Source organism: Rhinolophus sinicus, chromosome 14 (genome assembly GCF_057876585.1).
Source record: "Rhinolophus sinicus isolate RSI-liver-muscle chromosome 14, RSI-T2T, whole genome shotgun sequence".
Classification (NCBI taxonomy): Eukaryota; Metazoa; Chordata; class Mammalia; order Chiroptera; family Rhinolophidae; genus Rhinolophus; species Rhinolophus sinicus.
Genome location: NC_142514.1, coordinates 111723384 through 111736755, shown reverse-complemented (window position 1 = coordinate 111736755; position 13372 = coordinate 111723384). Strand labels below are relative to the sequence as shown.

The 13372-nt window shown below is 35.5% G+C and overlaps 1 protein-coding gene across 4 annotated transcripts in view; it reads right to left on the bottom strand.

The window, feature by feature from the left end:
- Nucleotides 1-13372, bottom strand: part of ATM (ATM serine/threonine kinase) — a 119208-nt gene that overhangs the window by 16209 nt on the left and 89627 nt on the right. For all 4 annotated transcript variants that reach the window (XM_074335523.2, XM_074335525.2, XM_074335524.2 and 1 more), the window contains 3 exons: nt 7050-7199; nt 4703-4868; nt 3028-3114 (listed from right to left, as the gene is read on the bottom strand). In XM_074335523.2, the coding sequence (XP_074191624.2) occupies nt 3028-3114; nt 4703-4868; nt 7050-7199 (403 nt within the window). The remainder of the gene's footprint in view (nt 1-3027; nt 3115-4702; nt 4869-7049; nt 7200-13372) is intronic.

Here is a 13372-nt window from a genome sequence, read left to right as displayed (position 1 = left end):
CTAACTCATTTTATGAGGCCAACATTATCTTGATACCAAAACCTGATAAGGATAACACACAAAAAATGAAAACTACAAACTAGTATATCTGATGAATACAGATGCAAAAATCCTAAACAAAATTCTAGCAAATCAAATGCAGAAAAACAGACACATAGACCAATGGAATAGAACTGAGAACACAGAAATAAACCCACATAAATATGGAGAGATAAATTTTTGACAGAGAAGCCAAAAACATACACTGGAGAAAAGACAGCCTCTTCATTAAATGGTGCTGGCAGAATTGGAAAGCCACATGCAAAAGAGACTGGACTGCTATCTGTCACCATGCACCAACATTAATTCAAAATGGATCAAAGACTTAAGCATAAGACCTGACACAATAAACTGCATAGAAGAAAACATAGGTACTAAACTTATGGACCTTGGGTTCAACGAGTTTTTTATGAATTTGACTCCAAAGGCAAGGGAAGTAAAAGCTAAAATAAATGAATGGGACTATATCAAACTTAAAAGCTACTGCACAGCAAGAGAAACCATTGACAAAAGAAAGAGGCAACCAACAGAATGGGAAAAGAGTTTTGCAAACAGTGCTTCTGATAAGGGGCTAACATCCAAAATATATAAGGAACTCATACAACTGAACAACAAAAAAACAAACCCAGTAGAAAAATGGGCAGAGGACCTGAAGAGACATTTCTCCAAAGAGGACATACAAATGGCAAATAGACATATGAAAAACTCTTCAACGTCAGTAATCATCAGAGAAATGCAAATAAAAAGCACAATGAGATATCACCTCACGCCCGTTAGAATGGCTATCATCAACAAGACAAATAGTAACAAATGTTGGAGAGGCTGTGGAGAAAAAGGAACCCTCATACAGTTGGTGGGAATGGAGATTGGTGCATTGCAGACGCTATGGAAGGCAGTGCAGATGTTCCTCAAAAAATTATGAATAGAATTACCATATGATCCAGCAATCCCTCTCCTTGGTATCTAACCCAAAAATCTGAAAACATTTATACATAAAGACAAGTATGCTCCAATGTTCACTGCAGCTTTATTTACAATGGCCAAGACATGGAAACAACCAAAATGTCCTTCGATAGATGAATGGATAAAGAAGTTGTGGTATGTATACACAATGGAATACTATTCGGTGGTAAGAAAGGATGAAATAGGACCATTTGTGACAACATGGATGGATCTTGAAAATATAATGCTAAGTAAAATAAGTCAGACAGAAACAGAAAACTATATGATTTCACTGATATGTGGTATATAAACCGAAAACAACGAAAGAACAAGACCAAAAACTGAAAGAACTAAAACTCATAGACATAGACAATAGTTTAGGGGTTACCAGAGGGGAAGGGGGAGTGGGTACCTTGAAGAGGGTAAATAAATAGGTGATAGAAAGAGAACTGACTCTGGGTGGTGAACACACAATGTGAGATATAGCTAATGTATTACAGAATTGTACACCCGAAATCTATGTAATGTTACTACCAATTGTCACCCCAATAAACTTTAAAGAAAAAAAAAAAATAAAAAAATAGAATAAAATAGAATAAAATAAAACAAAATAAATAAAATAAAATAAATAAAGTAATAAAATAAATAACATAAAAATAAAATAAATAAAATAAAATATAGTGGTACCTCGGTTTTCGAACGTAATCTGTTCCGGAAGACTGTTGGAGTTCTGAAACGTTCTAAAACCGAGGCACAGTTTCCCCATAGAAAGTAATGCAGAATGGATTAATCTGTTCCAGACCTTTAAAATCAACCCTTAAAAGTGCAAATTTAGCATTAATTTTACTATCTAATGATACCATAAATCCATAAAATTTACAGCGTTCATGAACCGAAATGTTCGTCAACGGAGACGTTCGAAAAAAGAGGTACCACTGTAAATAAAATAAAATAAAATAAAGTAAAATAAATAAAATAAAATAATTAAATAAAATAAGCAAATAAAAAATAAAATAGAAGAAAATAAATAAAATAAAAAGTAAAATAAAATAAATAAAAAATAAAATAAAATAATATAAAATACACGTAAATAAAATAAAATGCATAAAATAAAAAAATAAAAAACAAATAAAAAATAAACAAAACAAGATAAATAAAATAAAATAAATAAAATAAAATATAATACTGGGTCTTATATTAATTTTTGCTCCAAAAGATGCATTAGAGTTGATGGTCCAGCTAGGTCTTATTTTCGGGGTAACAAGGTATTAAATTGCCCACTTCACCTGGAAATCCCATTAATACTTGAAAATAATGTGTAAAACTGAACTCACCACTTTCTTATTCTATACAAAATCTGCTGTGTTCTTCATCTAGAAACTTCAGTTATCCTGGAGTCTCCTCTCCCACTGTTTCCACATCTAATTATCACTGGTTCAGGTTACTACAAAAATGTTCCCCAAATCCAATGCCCTGATCTTTACTACTGTGGTCCAAATCTTCATCCTCTCTTGTCTAAACTATAATACCCATTACCTTGTCTTCGTGCTGTCAATACTGTTCCCAAATTACCTTTCTAATAATCAAATGTAATCATGTCCTGCTTAAATGTATCTTCACTTACTTCCCATTGTTTAGCAGATTAAAGCTGGAACTTCGCAGCCTGGCTTTTTACAGTCTAATACCAATCTATCCATCCAGCTACTCAGCTACATGCAAACTTCACTCCAGCCACACTGAATATCTCCCCATTCCTACAACCTGCTACATCTTCATTAGTCCTCCTTTCACTGTGCTCTATCTTCTGTCTGGATTATCCTTGAAGACCTGACTTAAATGTCATGTCTAGTAAGTCTCACTCATTAGCCCTGGAAAAGTTTACTACTTACTCCAGCATCACTGTGTTTCTGCTTTTTAAAACAAAACAATGTTCATTGCTTTGATGTATCTATCTTTCTCATTCTTGTAATATCCTGGTGGGCAAACATTTCTTGATGACCACATATTTATTAAACAGAACAAAAATGCATATCTTTGATTACTTACCTAAATCTATATGTACAAGTTCTGCTGACTCCTCATTTATCAAGATATTCTGTACATGTCTATCACCAAGTCCAAGTATGTAACCAACTGGAAAATAAACATGAAATCACTGATATTTCTATTCTTGTGTCTATTTCTATAACACATTTAGCCCTAATTTCAACTAATAGCACTGACTATATAATTTTTAAGTGGCTTAGGCTTTTTAGTCTACTAAAAGGAAGTCATGTACAAACTGGCCATTTTGAGTTTAAGTCAAATCTTGCCAGCTATTTTCATTTATACTTTTATGAATCCTAGATGACTGCTAAAAAGTTTTCCCTTTATTAATAAAGCACACATTTAAAAATATCAATACTTCAAAAATCAGTATGGTTAAAGTTGAGACTACTGTTTACCAGGGCCAAAGCACTGCATTATGTGCACTCAAATATATACAGAGTATACTTTTAAACTGAGAAGCCTGTGTGTAAATTCTTCATTCTTCAGTGAAACTTTCTTCTGCTTGATGAATTATATTTAACACAAATTAACCATTAATTCATTTCATCAGGTATGTACCCAGAAAAAACTGCATTTTCATTTTTAAGACAGATGATAACATGTCTTAAAATGCTTTTAACCTAATGAAAGACACTGAGTGGTGTTACAGAAAACACTGAAAAAATGCTCTGGGGCGGCCGGCCGGATGGCCGGATGACTCAGTTGTTGGTTAGAGCACCAGTTCTCAGCAACAAGGTTGCCAGTTCAATTCCTGCAAGGGATGATGGGCTGAGCCTCCCCCGCAACTAAAGATTGTTGAAAACAGAGACTGGGTTTGGAGCTGAGCAACACATTGTTCTCCAATGTTCCCCAATAAAATTTATTAAAAAAAAGAAAACGAAAAAAAAAAAAAAAAAAGACTGAATAGGAGGTCAGCATGCCTGAGTGCCTGGCTAGCTCTGTCGTTAACTGGGCCTACCATCTTATTTATAAACTAAATTAGTTGAATCAGATTAATGATTCCAATGTAGAAGAGGATTTCATAATTACCTAGAACTTTTTCAAAACATGCATGCCCTGCTTTCCTGGGGTACGTAAGAGATGGAGGAAGTGGTCTTTAGTTAAAAACCAACACATTAAAAGATCTTTGATGTTCCTGTTAGTTCTCATACTCTAGGATTTTGTTAGGTATCCTACATAGCTATTCCAAACTCTTAAAAATTAAAAAACAAAGTCAAAATATATGTTGTACACTGAATATTTAAATATGTATCATTTCTATTCTAAAATTGTATTAAACAGAATCAATCACTGGGTGATAATACTATAGTATTAGATTTCTGTACAAAAGAAAACAACAAAGGAAATAAATGGAGTTCTCATGGGTTTTATTATTTTCCAAAGAAAAGTCTCAAAAAATGATATAGTGAATCTAGGAAGAGAAATAAGCCATATTCACTGTTAAACAAAAAAGAATATCTAGTCTTATTCCCCTACCTTGCGGTAGAAGAATTCTCTCCTGCAAAAGCTAAAAAGAACTACAATCAGAAACTAAGAATCAGGATGAACAAGAAACTCAATGATCTAATAATGATGAAGATGGTTTGGTTGACAACCACCAGCAACACCATCCTACCCCTGCAACTAAGAATGTAGGAAGTGCTGAATCTACTAAAGTATGTAAGAAGATTACCAATAGAAGAAGTAGCCACACTGCGAGTATAGGCCAATCGTTTCTCAAACCAAACGGCTGGGTCCAAGAATTTTTCCATGCAGAAGTAGCGGAAAACTGGTTGAAAATTCTGGCAAATATCCATGAAGGTTTCATATTTCTCTTCATAAGACCTCTTTTGTATTTCCTTTAAATAGATCAAATGTAAAGTTATTTTCTCAATGTTGTGTTCAACTAATTTAAGTCTACTAAGAGTTTCTACCATGTTTCCGCAAAAATAAGACCTAGCTGGATCATCAGCTCTAATGCGTCTTTTAGAGCAAAAATTAATATAAAACCCAGTCTTATATCATATTATATGATATAAAACTGGGTATTATATTATACCGGGTCTTATATTAATTTTTGCTCGAAGACACATTAGAGCTGATGATCCTGCTAGGTCTTATTTTGGGGGAAACACGGTATATAGCAAACAGTATGACAGAGAGGCAACAAAAAGATACTATCTCTACCCACAAAAAGTTACCAGTCTGGTCAGGGAAGCAATTAATAACAAGTTATAACCCCTTTAGGGTTTTCAAGTTAATATTAGTGGAAGGAGGCACTTCACCAGTGACTGTTGTCTTAAGTAAATTCTAATTTGAATGATCCTGTAATCTATGTGAAGTAAACACAAAAATGTCAAAGGTAGCTGCAGATAGTCTTATGTGGTATCACAGCACGAGGGGTGCGATAGGAAAAACGAGAAACGGAGGAAGAGTCACTGATGGATGGCAAAGCAGCTGGCGCGTCTCAGATCTGTCCTCCAACATCTCCTAGACTATACAGTACAATACTTCCCTGAAGCAAAGCTTATCTACTTCAATCGGCCTACTACTTCATTTTTTGACAGATGACAGAACTCCGATCTATGTGCTGATGACTTCCAAATCCGTATCTTTGGCCCAGATGTCTTCATTAAATTCCATCCAACTCGACGTGCCTCTTCAACTGCTCCCTCAACACCTTCACTTGGATCACTTCCAAATCCAAACCAATCCACCTTCTCATCTCTGGCAAACCACAGCCACTTCCTCTGTTTTTTGACACAGTACATAGCCTCTCCATCAACCCCATAACTCCAACCAGAAAACTGGGTGCTACTGATTGCTTTTTCACCAACCCCGCTTCTAATCAGCAACCACATCTTACCAGTTATGCCTCCTTAATATTTCTCAGATGTACCCTGTATTCTCCATTCCTATGGTCATTAGTCTTAATTCAGATCCCCTGCCTCATGCCTCTAGCCGGCTTTCTCAAAAATTTAACCCACAGACTGCCAGTTATCTTTCTAAAATGCAAACCTGATTATTAATATTCTTCTCAAGGGTTCTCTATTGCCTACAGTATAAAGTGCAAATTTCTTAGCATTTCATGGAGCAATCCTCCATTTTTTGACAGATGACTACTGTTCCAATCTCCTATCTACCCCTCAAAGACTAAACCTATGCTGTCTTTACCTGCATGTTCATGCCTCCTTCTCTTTGCTTGTATCTCTTTCTGCTTGGAAACAAATTCATTTACAAAACTCAGCTCAAACACCACCTCCTCTATGAAGCCTTTCTTGAATCTGATTTTCTCCACTCACCCCTGCCCCACGTAGAACTAACCATTTCCTCCTTTGTGTCTACAGTGTACCTTGCACAGCCCTTCCACACAAAGCCTGTAGCACTTTACCACACATTTTTAAAAACATGTAACAGAAAGCACAATAAAAGGAAAGGTAAAGGGATTTTAGAGTTGGACAAATGAGGTTCAAATCCTTGCGCCACCATTTATTAGCTCACTGACCTTGGCAAGTGAAATTCTCTAAATTTCTTCTCATTTTACCAGGCAATAAGATGAGATGATTTGTCTTAACATTTGTGAAGTCTCAGTATAATAGTACCTGGTAGAGAGGTACCTGGCATTCAGTAAATGTTGCTGATTGGGGAATGTCAGACCAAATAGCCAGTGTGTTGTGTCAAGTGTCTTAGAAGGTCTCTATATTAGTTTCATATAAAAATTATTTCATAATCTGTTTTTCTTTTGGTTTTAGTTAGTATTTTGTTTGTTTTGTTAAGAATTAGCTTAACTCCAAACTGGAAGCAAATTAGCATACATTGATTGAAAAATTATTTTTCTCATCGAACAGGGGTTGACACTACATGTTTTAAAAACCTTTTTTCACTCACACACCTTTTCACTCTGGTGAGCTTACTTTCTCTTACTTAGTATCATTAATTACCTGATAAAACTTTCTGTATTCTATACTAGTTGATAACTGTCATTTTTCATAAGCTAGTACATAATCTCGCAATAACTCATACTTTTGAGTGTCACTTACCATCATTTTCTTTTGACATTGAAGGGCACTGAAATCCTTTGGCCTGTATCTTTTATGAGCACCATTCTCATTATTAACAAGAAATTCACCAATAGGGACAGTTCCCGTGCACCATTCAAGAACACCACTTCGCTGAGAAAGGGGAACCACCTGAAGTTATAAATACCTTTTGATTATGGAAGGGCATTAAAGAACACGTGACAATAATTCAATTATCAGAGTTAGTGTGAAGCATTTTTCCAAGTTATATTAGTATTTCTCTGTGCCTAGGAGACAAAGCTCGTTGGAGGCAAGCAATCAAAAACATACTGAAGCTCAAAGAGTAAGATTTTCCAGCCTGCTTCTTAGACTTCTGAGAACCTGCTCATCTCTCAGTGTCCGTGATTCCTTGAGGTCAATCCTGCTAGTGATACTCTTCAGCATCTGTGATTGAGCCATACTTACTTTGTTCCATTTAGAAGAGAAATTAACTATGCTTTCCTTACACTTTTAGTATCAAACAAATCTGATGAATGTTTCACTTTGGAAAACACTGAATGTAGTTTCAATTTTAGTATACCTTAGTACTTGCAAGCATATGTATTCCTCCTTTATAATCTTGTTAGTGTCACCAAGAGGAAATGCATTCCTAAACATAAAATGTTTACTGGGAAGATTAGAAATTATGACATATTATAAACACCAAGTGTAGAAAATGATATAAATACCCTTTTACCCACTAAACAGCTTTATCAAATCTAAGATTTTCTTATATTTGCTGGGAAAGAGTGGTAGCTCTCTTCCCCAAGCCCCTCCCCAAGATGGCATGCTAGATGCTTCATCAAGATGACTGCCAACTTGCTTATCATATTCATGTATTTTTTTGGTATATTTTTATTTCATATTTTATACAACCATAAATAGTTGTAAATTTTAAATAAAGAGTATTACCGTGTTTCCCCAAAAGTAAGACCCAGCCGGACCATCAGCTCTAATGTCTTTTGGAGCAAAAATTAATATAATATTAATTTATATTAAAAATTAATATATTATATTAAAATAAGACCAGGTCTTATAACAATTTTTACTCCAAAAGACGCATTAGAGCTGATGGTCCGGCTAGGTCTTATTTTTGGGAAAACACGGTATATGTATGCTTCTGCAATTTGCTTTTTTTCTAACAACACTATTTCACCTTTAGCTATGTTAGTACATTTAAATTTAAGTCATTTGTTTTACCAAGTGTATATTGTATAAATATACCATAATTACCTAATTTATCCAATCCACCTATTAACATTTACACTGTTTCCAGATTTCTCTGAAACACTGCTGCAACGAACTAGTCTACTGGTGAACGTAGTTCAGTTTCTTTAGGGTAAATACCTAGGAATTGAACAGCTGGGTCATACAGGATATGCATCTTCAACTTAGTTAACCAGATAACTATCTGCCAAATAACTATCCAAAGTGCTTGTACCAATTTATATACCCAGCAGCAGTTTATTCCATAACCTTCCCAATACATAGTATTGTTTTTTAGATTTTGCCAGTCTGAGGGGTGTGTAATGGTACCTCATTGTGGTTTTAATCTGTATATTCCAGATTGTAAGAAAGGCTTAGTATAATCTGATAGGTTTACTGGTCATTCAAATATTTTCTTCTTATGAATTGTCTGTTTGTATTCTTTACCTTTTTTCCTCCTATTGTCTTTTAATTACTGGTTTGTAAGAGTTCTTTGTATATTTTTATGTAAATCCCTTGTTATTATCAATACTACAACAATCCTTTGTTATTAACATCATTAAATTTGTTTTCTCAGCTGGCTACTTATCTTTGTTTTACCTTTAATTCGAAAAAATTTTTTATTTTAATGTATTCACACGTTGAACTGTTTTATGTTTTGTGCTTTAAGGAGGCCTCTCATTAATTTATTAACTACATTTGTTGAGAATCTATTCCGTGTCATACATGGTGCCAGGGCACTGAGAAGAGAGTGGCAAACAGGGCGATGAAGACCACGCCTTCATAAAGCTTCATTCTGCTGAAAGAACCTAAACATTAATAAATACTTAATGATGCCAGATAACAAGTATAATAGAACAAAACATACGTTTAAAAAAGAAAGAGAGGGATGGAGACGAGGTCAAAGAAAACCTCTCTGAGGAGGTGACACTGGAGCAGAACCCTGAATGAAGTAAAGGAGTATTTGTGCAAAGATCTAAGGGAAAGGCATTCCAAGCAATGGAAAGTAAAAAAGTCCAGAGGTGAAACAAAACTGGTGTATCTGAGCTATAGCAAGAAGTCGAGGTGCGACAAGCCAGATGACTCATCCTCACAAGGAGAAAGTGAGAAGTAAGGGTGGGAGAGTGGTAGATCAGGTTGGAGAGAGAAGAGAAGGCGCAAATCACTTTCCTTCAGGGACAATGTGAAGTCATCTGGGGTTTTGAACAGGAAAGTGACATATTCTCAGACTCCTTTAAAAGGATCGTTGTAACTGTTGTTGAGTAGAGAACTAGCTTTGGGGAGCCAAGAGTAGAAGAAAGGGTTTGCTGTTGGATACTCTGAAAGAGAAGTGACTGCTGTTTGGAATAGAGTGGTAATGGGAGTGGTGGTAAAAGTGACGTGACTAAACGCAGACCAATAAGGACTTGCTGATGGAACAGATGTGAGAATTGAGAAAGACGGCAGTTTAAAATGAGCTCTAATATTTGGTGATATTTAAGAATCACTGTTAATTGTTTTAGGAGTAATGATAGTACCGTGGTTAATTTTTTAAGAGACACAGATCTACACATTGTAAATATTTACAGATGAAATATGAGTTGGTAATTGTTGAAGCTGGGTGGTGGGTACAAGGGGATTTCGTTATATAATTCTATCTACTTTTGTGTACGTTTGAAATCTTCCACAGTAATAAATGTGGGGGGAAAAAAAGGCTTCCAGGTTTTGGTCTGAGCAACTAGATGACGGTGGTGCCATGTGCTGAGACAATGAAGAGCAGGTTCGGTTTGGTTTTGGGTTTTGGGAAATAGAGGTGATCAGTCAAGAGCTCTACTTTAACCTTGCTGAGTTTGAGCTATGTCTTAGAGCTCTACATAGCTGACCAACTCCATCAGGGTCCAGTCCTTCCAAAAGGTTGTATGTGAACTGACAAGTCGTCTTTTATGGACTAACCAAAGGAAAAATAGGGTTTCCTTATGCAGGGAAGATGTCCAAAGAGCAAAAGACTATGGAGCCACAATCCACAATATAAATTGTACCGATGACCTGCAGGACCTCTTCAGGCTGGGCCTGCTGCTGTGATGCTCCTTAACCCAAGGGCACATTCTCTAACGATCCACTTGACACTGCACTGTAATTATGTTTGAGTGTCTATTTCCATTAGATTGGAGGTCCTTAAGAATTAGGGCTATGTTTTATTGCTTTTATATCCCCAACAACTAGTAAATAAACATTTATTGAACAAATGAATGGCTGGATCTCATAGTCTTTCCAATTGATTTCCCCTCTAACCTAAGTACCTCAAATGTCTTCCTCCCAGGAAACCCTGCCCTATTTTTGACTGAGCTACCATAGCTGTGACCCCTAATGCTTGATCACATTAACATTTTTGCCTCCTGGTATATTCCATAAGGTCTCCTTCCCACTGATTACTAGCTATCAATATCTAGTTATGGCTGCGGGTGGAGGGGGGGATCAAACTTTGTTATTTCTTGAGACTGATCTAGAAAGGATTAGGTTGGCTTTTTTCTACGTCATCTCAGAGTCCAAGTGTGATGCTGGTTGACGGAGAAAGTTGAATTTAAGTTTCAAAAAGCAAATGGCAGTATTTTCTCTGGGACTAAGATTCTTGGGAATAGCCTTTTTCAGCTGGCTATCTGGGTATTTTGTGTTGGTATAACAAAAAAATGACTGATGGCTATTTTCTCAATTCTCCCAAGGTACATAGCTAGTACCATCCTAGATACATAGAAATGAAGTTAATTCATTATGTACAATAAATGTCTCAGGACATTATGGCTTCTTTCCCAGAACCTCGACTGAGATGGATGCTCTGCTATACATACATCACAAAGAAGAAAAATTATTTATTGGCATAAGACATGATGAAGAGTTCAGTTCACAGCTTCTTTTAGCACTTAAATACTGTTTATGAGACTTGTATTTTAAAAACAGAATCCTCTTCACATTGAAGACATTAGGCTTGCTGCTCGGTTTACTCTGTAAAAATGTAGTTTTGGTACAGAAAAATGAGGCAGGGCCATGATTCTGGTTGTCAGAGTGCTATGAATGAGTATCAGCATATACAATAAGAGTTCGTCTTTCATCACCATCTGAGTCTCTCTGACAAAAGATACATGGTGTGCTTCAATGTACAAGTCTCTCCTTTTAAGGCTGCACATTGACACTTGAGATTTTGGTACCAAGAGCTAGTTCCAGGGAGTCAATGAATCTTCTTCACACGATGATCACAGGAGGCCTGACTGCCAGGATTGGGAACAACTCCACACAAGATCTGGACTAGGTAGACTGCTTCCTACATACAGTATAATAACTTCTAGAAACCTTAACTGAAAAAAATCAAGAACTAGCTCAATATATTGATGACATAATTTTCACATTATTGGAACAATCGCGAAATAACATGAAATTTACTGGAATAATCGCGAAATTTACTGGAATAATCGCGAAATTTACTGGCCCAGCATTATAATTCTAAGCAATAAAGTCCAATCTAAACTCTCATGCTAAGAGCTCATACTGTAATATTCAGACACATGTATAACATTAAATAATGCCATTATTTAATTGGTAAAATAGTTCTGTGCAAAAGTAATGAATTAAAAGAGTCACAAGGTAGAAATGGAAGTTTAGTTATTTTTGTCTTCAAAATATTCTAGGCCAAGGCCTCTCTTTCATGCTTTATAGCAATGAACTCTGGAGGTTCGACTGTGTATATATGCTGGGAAAGGAGGTACTTTCTGAGAGAACCAGGAGGTACTCTTATAGCCCATACTTTTTGCAACCATTGTAACCCAATTCTTCAGTCCTCATCTTTGCTATTTAAAAGCCTGGTATTTAGAGCACAAAAATGTCCTTTTGTTGACGCCATATAATATCTGCCCTCTAAGAACTCAACAATCATTAAAGTATCTGCCAGATAGGAGACAGCTAATAGCTCATCAACTCTGTCCTACAATAAAGCTAGATCAATAGATAGCAAAGTAACTAGACTGGCAGGTCTCTAACTGTGATCCCTGAACCACAGTTGCATCAGCACTTCGTATCTTGCTAGAAATGCATATTCTCAGGCCCCAGCAGAATTAGAAATTCTGAGAATGGGGCTCAGCAATCTGTGTTTTAACAAGCCCTCCAAGTGATTATGATGTCTGCTAAGTTTCAGTGGCACTGATCTAAGTTTAACTTTTGTTCACCATTCATTGAGGACTAACTAGTTTTTTTCCACTGGTAATGGAAAGCACCAATTATGTTAGTTAATATCCTATACAATTCCATGTAACAAATTTCTCATAAACTTGAAGGCTAAGAGAAAAGTGTGCTTTTCTTACTGAGCATATTTTCCCGCCCCTACCCTGCCCAACTAACAAACGAGTTTTATGTTTGTTTCAAAATTAAGTTCTGTTTTCAATTACAACAGCTGGACTCAATCAGGATTTTGGAGGGCAGATCTAATTTCTTTTTCCCTGACCCTCTATTTGGGGATTTTAGTTTAACAATTACTTTTATAGTAAAAAATGTGCATTATGAAGAACTTGCAATGCATAAAAAAGTAGGTTTTATCCAAAATCCCTTCATACTCGGAGATAACAGCATTTTTACGCTTATTCAGAAACTTTTTAAAAGTCAGTTATATACTGATTATCTGTGTATACATAAACATGTTTTAAGGCTACTTATTATGTTTTATTAATCTATCTATTCTTATGCCACAAATCATACCATCTTCATTACTAAAGCTTTACCAATTGTTAAGTATGACTGGACAAAGTCTATTTTCACCTATTACGTCTGTCAAAGACATTTTAGTCATTCTCACCAATATACTTCTCAAGATAAACTTCTAAATCACTTTGCCAGGTTATAAAAAATTTGATTCAAATTTCACTGTCTATGCATTGATTTGAAATGAGGGGACATTTTTCAACGTCTTCTCATTTAAGATATGGTAGCGTTTCTCATGTTAGTTGTCTTTTACTCTTTTTTGTGTTCTATAATTTTTTTTCATATAGTCTCTACTTTTTATTACTTTGAAAGGAAATTTCTTCAATTATATTTTCAAACTAGTCTTAGTTGATGGTTAAAATACCTCTCAGTTAAAT